Raw genomic sequence first — 11,803 nt, 5'->3', positions numbered from 1 at the left:
CTACAAGGGGATCGCCATGTTGCCTAGACCTAACTAGTAGATAGGAGGAGTCGCTAAATGTTCTAGGCTCTGCTATCGATGCTAGAATCGGTCGGTCGATCGATCTTTCTCTCTCTCTCTCTCTCTCTCTCTCTCTCTCTCTCTCTCAAAGGCTGACTAGATTTATTATTATTTTAATATTTGTATTATTCTTATTATTTGATCTTTTCCAAAGTCAGACTGCAGTGATTGGCAGGGTTGTCAACATTGGACTGTCAGAATCCAGGAGATTTATTTTTGGGGGGCGCGCGGAACTCCCCAACCGGGGTCTGGGGGGTCCTCTCCCCAAAACGTATTAATAGATATTTTTTCCTGTGTTCTGTTGAATTTTGTGCATGTTTGATACATTTATCAGGCTTACTTTACTAGCATGGGTACAATTTCAGCCTTAAAATGCCAAATGTTGTTGTACAGATTTGATGACTGAAGCAAAAGGACATCTTTAATAATGATTTCTCATCTTTAAGTCATTACTTAAGTGAATATCTGTATGATCTTTCTTGCATGCATTGCCCCCACCCCTAAAGCGGGGGGTCTGGGGGTCCCCCCCCAGAAAAATTTTAGCATAGTAGATGTAATTTCCTGTGTTCTGGTGAATTTTGGGAGTTTGATACAAAATCCAGGAGAAATCCAGGAGATTTGCCAATCCAGGAGACTCCCAGGAGAGGGGTTCAAAATCCAGGAGACTCCTGGGAAATCCAGGAGAGTTGACAGGCCTGGATTGGCCCTTTGAAGCTAATCTTTCCAGTGAAAAGATGACTTCTAAAGTAATAAATAAAATCAACCAACAAACTCGTTTCCTACAGAGGATCGCCCCAATGGTCAATTTCAACACACTGAAGACCATAGCTGGTGCAATAATCCAGCCCCTCTTTGACTACGGAGTCCACGTATGGTATCGTGACGCCCCACAAGCCCTGAAAACTAAACTCCAAACAGCCCAAAATAAACTAATTAGGGCCCTGCTTAACCTTCCCTATATCAGACTCACCTCACCGCTACTCACCAGTTAAGAGTGGGGTGGCTCAGTCAGGGTAGATGACAGAGTGCAGCAACTTGCAATGGGCCTGGTGTAGCCTACAAGATACACTACAGACTACACCACTATCTATGATACCCAAGTACCTGACAAAATACTTTATAAACATTAAGGATGTCCATAATTACAACACCAGAGGCAGCGCCACAGATCACTTTCAACCCAGAGTCAAAACCAACAAAGGGTCAAACTCTTTTTTCTGCTATACCACCAAAATGTGGAAAGCCTTACCGAAGGCCATAAAGGAGTGTGGATCACTAGCATCCTTTAAAATTGCCCTGAAAAACCACATACAGGCAGCAGCCGTTCGCAACTGGTAAAAAAAAAAAAACGAACCTAGCCCAACCCTACCCTCCCCTGCCCCTTCTTTGTATACTTATACTTACTGTTTAGACTCTTTTTTTTTTGTTCTCTCATTTTTCTTTTCTTTACATATCTACTGCATAGTAGGCTACTGTGTTCTATTCGTCTGTCATTCAATGTTATATGAGATAGGCCTATACTTAAATGGTTTCCTGTGGAAATAAGCTTAGGCCTAGTCTTTTCATGGATGGACCTTTTAGTAGACCTTGTACCAGTGAACTGTACCGTCATGAAACTGTACCTTTTCCTATGCAAACTTCTAATAAAGTCTTCAATCAATCAATCAAAAGCCCCTGTTGTGTAGTAAATTATGTATAGGATATGTGTTTTTTTTTAGTTTTTTTTTTACTTCGATTCGTATGTAATCTTTTCAATTTAGGAAATAGGCCTACTGGCAGGGAAATGGTGTACATTTTGAGCCATAGCTCACTCAGACGCTCAGACTAACACTATGGTTAAATATAGTTTTTATTAGGATCAACATTCTCCTTCCCTAGTCTCAGTCTTCTTGCTCCTGGGCAAGATATACTGTAGCCTACCTATCTATCTACCTATACAATATTTTTGTTAGAAATATATTTTTTTTTAAATTTCACGATTTTTTTGAAAATAGCAGAGCTAAAAGCTCACAGCGTGTCACATTGTGACGTGTTGTGTAGATCTTCCAGATTTCCAAATACCCAATAGGGTTAACGTGGTTAACCCTTCCATTGTGTTAGGGGTCATTTGACCTGTTTTCAAGTTTAAATAGGAACATTTTTAATAATTGAAAACAAGCTATGAAAGATGAAACCCTAACCATAACCCAAAATAATATTTTGTAATAGTGTTTACATGGATGAATGCATAACAAGTCAGCTATGAGGTGGGGGAGGAAAAAAAGAAATGTAAAGTATTTTGAGTTAAATCGAGGGTCACCAAAAGTGTCACCAGTTTTCTAACACAATGCAAAAGGCTTAATCAGATTTTAGTCATAAAATTGAATAAATTGAATACAGTTAATCTCTGCGTTAAAGGGCTCCACGTTCAGAGATGTTCCCTGAATTGTGTGGATGCTTTTTGAGAACCACTGTGGCCTATTACAGGTCTACCCTGTGCTGTGGCCCTATGCTATTTTGCTGGGCTGACTGAACACAACATATTGACAAAAACACAAAAAGTTGTTTTATTAGAGGTATTATGTATCTTCACAGTGTAAAACAGGCCAAATATGCATAGCGGACAATGTTCATTATTAAAAATCAATTCAACGATGAGGGCTACACTTATCTAGTTCACGTACAATTTCAGCATTAGCACCGCATTAAAGGACAACTTTGTTTTTTTACAACAAGGGTTCATATTTTAGATTGTAATTAGAGAAAAGTAAAAGTGAGTGTTAAAATGTTTTTATTTGCTTCGTTCTATTGTTTTATCGCGTTTACCGTGCTAAAATGTGGGGCATGCATACGCATGGGGGCATGCGTACAAGTGGCTAAATATGTCTTTTTAGACACAATAAGACATTCTTTTTTGCTATTTACGGTAACACTTCTAGCACTCATAAGTCACATCCAACCATGAAAGGTTGCGTTGTATCTTGGTAATGGGCTTATTCTGTGTAAAATGACATATTTAGCCACTTGTACGCATGCCCCCAGCCACTGAAATAAGAATCTCTAAAACAATAGAAAGACGCAAATGAAATAATTTTAACACTCATCTTTTATATTCTTTAATTACAATCTAAAATATGAACCCTTGTTGTAAAAAACTAAAGTTGTCCTTTAAAAAAAAAGAAAAAAGGTTTGAGGTTTATAATGTATCCTTATTAAAGTTCACTTTGAGTGTCAGTCATGACCAATGCTCTGAGCAAAGGAAAGTCGGCCCAAACAGCGTCCGACTCTCCCTTTGTTTGTTTGCCATCGTGGCATTCTCCAAAGAAATACTGCTCCATGGGCATTTCATCAGTGGTCATGTTCTGGTAACTCTTTGGGCTTGAGGATTCTTCGGACTCCAAAAGGGGCTGTGTGGACTCAGAACGCAAGTAGAAATGAGGGGGGCGGTCGTCTGGCTGGCTTGGACCAGAGCATATCACAGTGGCATATGGGACGGAACTGTTTGATCTAGAGTACCCAGGGCTGGTTGGGGAACCACAAATGGACTCTCCCAGGTCACTGGTGTCCTCTGCACCACTGTCCGACCAGCACTCATCACCTCGCTTATCCAGCTGCTTAGACATTTCCAGGAGACTGAGGTGGGAGAGGTACACTGGATCGCTCTCCTGATTGTCCCGGAGAGAGGGGGCAGCCTGCAAAGTTAAGTAAAATGTATTAGTAATCAGTTGTCAGGTATAAATTACAAAGCATATATGCAGTTATTAATTAAAGTTTTTGATAATAATAATCCTATATCCAATGCCTAATAGCGCAACATAAGAATGATGCACCTGGATAGATTCTGGTGCCCAGGGCCTGATGCTGCTGTTAGCTGGGTCAGGAATCAAAGGCCAAAATCGCACCTTCAGCCTGCAGAGAGGAAATGAAATTATTCCTATTCAGTACAAAAGATGCAGCACAGCATGCTGTGCACAGCATACTGTATGTTCAGAATGTAGTTCTCACCGTTTGTTATTGAAGAAGCAAATCATGACGGTGGTAGTGATCAACAACACAAATACAATCAGGCTCACAGTTACAATAATCAAAAGAGTGGCTGCATCTGAAGGGGGGAAAAAAATAATACACAATGAATGGTGTGCAATATAAAGGTACTGTCAAAGGATCTCTAGTGCTTACTTAAGCTTATCCTTTTAGTTGTCCTTTTACCAGTGAACTGTACTGTCATGACTGTACCTTTTTCTATGCAGACTTCTATTAAATTCTTCAATCAATCTGTATATTCCATAGAAAGCCAGTGATCATACTGACCCATGTGTGGCGCTTTGAAAGTAATTGTCGATCCATTCAAACTTCCACCATCTGTGCTAACCATGATGAACGCTCTGTACAACGATGCTGTGTTAAGCTCTTCCAGGACTACTATTCTCTTTTCCAGGTCAGCTTCCACAACTGAAAAACATTGTCACAATATCAGTTTTAATCCATAGAACATACAACAGGATATTTGAAAGGATCCATAATAATAAGGTTTGTTTCTCCCACCTTTTTGTTGTTCTTTATCATCCCAAAAGAATACCCTGTAACTACGAATGATTCCATTCCTTTGGTCCAATGGAATTTCATCCCAAGTAAGCTCAATAGAAGACCACCAGTCCACTTCCTTTGTCCTTATGTCTGGTACCATGGATGGGGCTGTAAAAAGAGACTCTCATGAGTAATTGTTACAAATGTGGTTGTGGATTATGAGAATTAAATCAGCACTCTGCTGAAGCATTGTTTTCAGTTTGAAAAAAAAAAAAAAAAAAAAAAACATTTTAGGGATACAGCTGAAATGTGCACTTTGCTTTGAGACATCTCAGCTATGCAAAAAAAAAAAAAAAAAGAATAGATTATTCATTTTATATCCACAAGAGGGCGTTAGTGTATAACAATCAAGCTGTATTGGGAGAGGTACAGAGCTGTACAAAGATGTTCATGCTGGAGGCAGAATTTTACCTTCTTCAAAGAAGAAGAAACATCCCACCCCCCACACCCTCACCAGTGCTTCATGTGATCACCTCTATGTCTTTAGTGACTTACCCTTTTGTCTCGAGTAGGCATTAACAGTCAGAGGAAGGCCTATCCCATCTTTATACCTTGGATACACAGAGATCCCATAGGGCTTGTAGGGCTCAAAGCTGCCTAGCGAAGGGAGTGACAAGGTTGGAGTGGATCAGTGCCCATGAGTATATATGTGTGGGCAGAATATGGTCAGGAAGAAGTAGTTCTTTAACAAGACTGTCTGTTTAAAACTAAAACAGCACATAGACAGTTGAGTAATAAAGATGTGTGTAGATCAAGATCAAGGACACCAAAGAAATATGGAGGAAATTGTGTAAAATAAAATAAAAAATAAACCATAAAGGCCCATTCCCACTGGGCCAGATAACAGATATCTGGAGATATTTCTCCAGATATTTCTCCATGCAAAGTGGATGGTAGATACAGATAAAAAAATGTTTTGCCACAGATAAAAGTATCTGTGGCAAATATCTGTGGTATATATATTTTTTATCTGTATCTACCATCCACTTTGAATGGAAAAATATCTGGAGAAATATCTCCAGATATCTGTTATCTGGCCCAGTGGGAATGGGCCTTAAGAGTTACTAGCTTCAATATTTACCTGTTATTAAGAGGCTTGACTGGTTTCTGTCAGCCAGGTCAAAGAGGGTGAGGGAGGGATCCGTTTCTAACAAAGGCCTCCATTCCACCACAAAATCAGTGATGCCAGAGGAGTCCTGGGTTTCCCACTGAACCAGCAGGCTTCTGTCATCGTGAGGAAGGAAGGTAACATCCAATAACGCAGCACGAGCTGAGAGGGACGAAATTCATTACTCACACAGGGCACACTATATAGTGTATTGTACAAGATGCCCATAGCATTTTATATACAAACCCAACCTTACTTAAAAATGTCAGTGTTATTGGTGTAATGTTCAGTCCTGTTCAAACATGATCAATTAACTGTCTTATAGTATCTCAGGGGATGGATTCAATGTTGACTTTAACTTTAGCATGTCCTGTAATTTCACTGGATTTCACCAAATGTTTAAAGCAACTGTGAAGTTATATGCTTCTATTGCATTTGAATTCAGAATCACCTTTGTGTTGAAGCACAGGAACTTTAGTGAGATTGGACTTTCCTGCTGCATTTCCAGCACATAAGAAGACCTTCCCGGGTCGTCTGGGAGGCCGGAAATGACAATGATATCCTGATGTAGAGCAAACCTGAACGTTCTTTTGACCTGGTGGCCATTGAAGCGAGACGCTGTAGGTCACGTTTTTGCCATTGGCGAGGAATTGTTTTGATGGCTATAACAGAAAAAGAAAAGGTGAGATCCCACTGATATACCATAATGTATAGGCATTGCAAACAACCACCCCAACCATGACTAATGATCTGTCAGTCTGTGACAGGTGTGGTGAGTGTGCGTATACCTTCCAAAACAAGGTTGCATTAAGATGCGTTTGCCCGAGCCCCCCTGATAACCTCATCCAAGTGTCAATTCGTCCAGTGGGCGCTGGAAAGAAAAAAAAGAGAGAAGGGCTGTCAACTTCACAGCTCAACAAAATGCTGCACTCCTCCTCACTACTCACTAGAAAGAAGCAAAGTTGTGTAGCAACTTTTTTCATACAGGGTAGCCCTATAGATTAACTGCCAGGGAACATAGCAGAAGTCAATACATCAATTAAAGCAGGTCTAAGGAAAGAGAGTAATGGGACATGTAGAACATGGTTTTAGCATATATTGAAAAGACCAGGGAAATGGAAGAAAGGGCAATAGATTGGAAAATGTTACATATGACGAATTGTGCCCCACTGAATATATCTATTCCACCTTACCCCTTTCTAAGGTGACTCCAGCAAGGCTGCTGCTCCATTCACTCCAGGGGCTCTGCTTGTATCTCACCCTCATCTGGACCTGGTACTCTGTCCCATGGCGCAGACGGCACACCTCACATTGTCTACATTGTTTTTTGAACGTAATCTAACACATGCATGTGAACACGCACACGCACACGCACACGCACACGCACACGCACACGCACACACACACACACACACACACACACACACACACACACACACACACACACACACACACACAAATACACGTTTGTGAAAATGGTGTTGCTCCAAGGTTTTATTATATCGCTGCAAGACCAAGACTGGAGATTACGTTTTCGCCCTGTCTGTCTGTGAGTCCATTCTCACAACTACTTGTCTGATCAGTGCCATATTTCTTGTGTAATCTAGATCAAGGAAGTCATGAACCGCAGGTTGTACAATGAAAATGATTTCTGGTTGTATCATGAATGCAATATCCAACATCCCTAAATTGGAATCGCATGTTGATGGGCCTTCAAACACCTCCAAAAGCGCATTCACTTTTGACCACAAAGGCGAAAAGCTGCATGTCATATAGAAACACTATTTCCCGCTGCAGCTTCCTCAGGTATTGACCTGACGGCTGGAGCCCATGACTCCTTTCTGGCATGTAACAGACAGACATGGGCGAAATCGTAATCTCTGCCTCCTGTTGGCCTTAATTGCGGAGATAAATACAATAAGACGTTATCTTTGGGATTCACTTTACAGACACCAAAGTTGTGAAACTGTGCATTGAATGTGTACAAGTCAAGGAAACCTGTGCAACTCACTGTCTCACTCCACTGGTTGCTTTCAGCAGTTTTCCGGCGCGCCTCCAGATACAGGTCTCTGATTACCCATCTGTTTGAGGAGGACAACCTCCAGCTCAGCCACAGGCAGCCATACTTGGCTGGCTTAGGCTCAGCCTTCAGAATCTCTGGAGGGTCAAACTTGGCTGCAAAGTAATAGTTGCATTTTAGGCTCATACAATGGTCTACTTCTGCATCACACACTCTGTATCACACAATGGGGAAACACTGATTATTTATTTTGTTGTTTTGGTTTCCTCATTACTGTAGTAAGCCTAATGTGTCAGGGTTCAATCCCCCTCCATGTCATTCATGTTTTATTAATTGTGTGGAGACGTAGACTGTCTAATATGTTTGTTATTTATGATTGATAATATAACAATTTTATTTAAAAAAAATCATGCTGACATCCCTGTTTTGGAAAGAATTGCCAAACATATTTTCAAATGAAAGAATAGTAGGTCTATAAAATAGCAGATCTAAAAGCTTGTAATGCATCGATCTGCGACACGTTTTGAGCTTGTAAATTTGCTATTTTGACCGTTGTCATACAAAGAAGTAGGCCTATATAGGTCTACTTAAGTCCCTCTGTTTTTGAAATTGAATTGAATGATCCCAGTGTGTCGTTGATGTTAGCAGTTTTCAAGCTCTGATCCTTACCTGCTTCAAGAGGCTTGAAAATGATCGGTTCGGTTGAGGCTTCACCTAAAGCGTTTGCTGCCTTCACATGTACTTCAATCCTATTATAGATGGAAAAGCCAGAGCGAGGGATGGTGTAGCGGTGGACTCCTGCTGGTAGCTCATAAGTACGGTTCTTCTGACCATCTAAAAGTGCACTGAAAAAGATGAAGAAGTGCTCATTGCTTTGATCTTTCTTTGCACTCTGATATATTACCAAATCAGCCTTATTTATACTTCATCGCAAGACTGACAGGGTATAATATTAGCATAATTGTACTGAATGGCGTGTATGGGCTGGAGATTGATGGCCCAGATAGTTATTTTATGATAGACCTGCACTGCACAGGATGCCACAGGTTTTAGTCCGGCACATATCCTGTCATGTGTCCTAGCCTTTTCCTTCCCTGGACTGTCAATTCGAAGTCAATCTATTCTTTTTTCTTTCTTTCTTTTTCTTTGTATTTTTTAAGAGATCTAGACCAGAGGTTCCCAAACCTTTTAGCTTGAGACCCAAAACAGAGATTTAGACGTTTGCCCGGGACCCAAACTATAGTGAAAACAGCAGATCTACAAGCTCACAATGTGTCGCTTCGTGCCGCGTTGTGAGCTTGTAGATCGGCTATTTTCACTACTTCTTAGACATTTGTTTTCTAATTTATGGAATTTCTTAGAGTTTTTTATTTTTTATTGAAATTACGGTACTTAGAAAATGAAAAGCTTAGCTCTTTTGTTTTTAAATAATAATAATAATAAACTAAATGTAGGAAACCAAAAAATCAAGGGACCCACAAAAATGTGTCCGCGACCCACAAATGGGTCCCGACCCAGTGCTTGGGAAACAGTGTTGGGGAGGCACAGGAACAAAGCGCTGACAGAATTTGAATTAAATGATTTGGTGAACAGGGGTGTGCTAAGCCTAAAAGGCCTCTCCATACTTCGACGAGATGTTCGGTGAGTTGTGTTTTCCGACGTGCAAATTTCCGAACTCTCATTCGGTCTAATGCTCTTCAGAAGTCCCCTGCAGGGACATAATTTTATGGTCGAAAAGGACCTTTTGACCGAAACCGAAGATTTCGGTCTGGACAGCCCTTAAGACTAGTATTCCAGAAACAACTCATACCTTATATAAGTGTGGAGGGTGTAGTTTGTTGGTAGGTGTGTTTCCTGATCTCCAGGGTACCAGTTACAGGTCATGCTGATGACATCGGCCATGTTAGTCTGACAGGTGAGGTTCTGTGGGACTGGTGGCGGACCTAAGGACAAATGATTTTATAAGTTTAAAACCATTAAGACCTGAAAAATACCTAAACATTTCTTCTACGGTTTTCTGAAAAAACGTATGTTTCTTTATCTGTGGTGCTCAAAGTTTTTAATGTCAATATATGTATTTGATCGCGTGGCGGACCCCCCATTTGAGTTAAAAATGTTCGCTTTAAAATAATATAATTATATTCAAAGATTTGCAATCATTTTCACAGATTTTCAAAACAGTAGATCTACAAGCTCATAGCACAGTGAGCTTGTAACATGCACTATGAGCTTGTATACTGTATCTGCTATTTTAGAATTTCCAAAGTATACAAAATAATGATTAAAGCGGTCTAAATGACACTTGCATGTGTGTCTGAAAGATTCGATCCATGAATTCTTCTAACTCAGGCGACCAAAAGTGATCTAGCAAATGAAATAATTTCTCACGTCCAGCTCTGATCTCCACGCCCGCCACTACGGGACAGCCCGAGGCCTGCTGGACGCAGCACGTCAGGCCTGCCCCGGTCACGTTGAAGCTAGGAATGACAAGCCCGGAGATCCTGCCACTGTCATTGGCTGCGCTGCTGGGAAGGTGACGTTGGCCGAGGTGCCATTCTAAGTGGACAGCCTGTCCGCTGGCCAGAGGGCAGCTGTCGCTGATGATGCAGGTGGCTGTCACCGGTGACCCCAGGGCCACCACTGTGCTGGACGTCCGGATCTCTGCACATGGCAATCTGTCACTCCCTAATGGAGGGGGGAAATACTTTTGTCAACTCAAGGAGACTTTCAGAATTTTTTGCTTGTTTTTCCCACATCAGATAGAATGAGAACTTCAACTTATCTATTAGAACCCGGATCTAAGGTCATGGCATTGATTATCAATTTTAACGCGCTTTGGTCAATTACTTTTGTTATTTCAGTGTGCAAAGGGCTTTGCAATTCATTTTCACACATTTATGGGATTAAGACATGTCCTTGTAACCTCCTTCACAGTAAAATCCTTAAACTATAGGTAGATGGAGAGAGTGAAAGAGATACAGACAGACATCATCATTTGTCTGAGTATACATTTGTATCTTGGAGAGTGTACACGTATAACTTTAGCCATCTGTAACTCTGAGCGAATACAAATGTAATGTTACAGGTCTTCTATTTGGTACACTGAGTTAAGGTAACACTCATTGTGGTAAGGTGTTGTTATTTAGATATGCTATTATTGCTCACCATTTTTTGCAGCATTCACAGACAGCAGCAGCAGCAGCAAGGACAGTGCTGATACCCACACCGATGTCATGATAACCCCTGTTAGACAGCCAAAAAGAAATATATCATTCTCAATAAAAGGGATGAAATTACATAGGGTCTACTTTTCACATTGTGCCAATATTTGAATTGCCATTCATTCTCCTTGACAGACACACGGTGCATGGTGGATTGAATGATAATATGCCTGTCTGCTGCATGTTCAAAATGCATCAACAAAAATAAAAAAATCACCACCTTCAAAACAGATTGAGTGAGGATGTGATCTACATACTAAACTCATAAATAATGTACAGCAGGGGTCTGGGACCCCTAGGGGGTCCTCGGAGTTACTACAGGGGGTCTGCCAAATCCTTGTGTGATAAGATAATTATTTTAAATGAACAGCATCTCTATACTCTGAGGAGAACTTTAGCCAAAAATAGCAGACCTACAAGCTCTCAACGCCTCGCACTGCGAGGCGTTGAGAGCTTGTAGATCGGCTATTTTTGGCAAATAGGTTTGGTGTAGAGGTAAAAAAAAGAGCAGACCAAGTACAGAGTGAAAGTTCAAGTTTACTAAGTATTGACGATTTAAGATTTTAAGTATCAAACACGTCTATGAATCTATCTATGAAATCGATGAGAATCTGCATCACACATTTATACAATGTGTAGAGGGGGTCCCTAAGGGGTCCTTGGCCTGAAAACGTTGAAGACCCCTGATGAACAGTATAAATATGTGTTTCTCCAGGGACCGGAGAGATGGAAGATGCAATGTTTATGCTGCTGTCCAAAACCCAAGCTAGTGCCAGTTGTCTGGCAGTGCTGCCAAGGTGTGTGCACGGAAACCTTCACAAAGCAACA

At 40.9% G+C, this 11,803-nt stretch overlaps 1 protein-coding gene across 1 annotated transcript; it reads right to left on the bottom strand.

The window, feature by feature from the left end:
• Window positions 1-3,059: 3,059 nt before the first annotated feature.
• Window positions 3,060-10,989, bottom strand: csf3r (colony stimulating factor 3 receptor; the record flags this gene model as incomplete). The annotated part of the gene is made up of 15 exons (XM_080741311.1): window positions 3,060-3,731; window positions 3,870-3,948; window positions 4,045-4,141; window positions 4,351-4,491; window positions 4,585-4,734; window positions 5,122-5,223; window positions 5,708-5,896; window positions 6,186-6,396; window positions 6,523-6,605; window positions 6,928-7,072; window positions 7,746-7,909; window positions 8,424-8,599; window positions 9,565-9,697; window positions 10,143-10,439; window positions 10,920-10,989. The coding sequence occupies 15 exons, from the start codon at window positions 10,987-10,989 to the stop codon at window positions 3,252-3,254; spliced, it is 2,517 nt and encodes an 838-aa protein (XP_080597437.1). The 3' UTR covers window positions 3,060-3,251.
• Window positions 10,990-11,803: the final 814 nt, after the last annotated feature.

Source organism: Nannobrachium achirus (genome assembly GCF_963921795.1).
Source record: "Nannobrachium achirus genome assembly, chromosome: 2".
Taxonomy (NCBI): domain Eukaryota; kingdom Metazoa; phylum Chordata; class Actinopteri; order Myctophiformes; family Myctophidae; genus Nannobrachium; species Nannobrachium achirus.
This window is presented reverse-complemented; position numbering and strand designations above follow the sequence as displayed.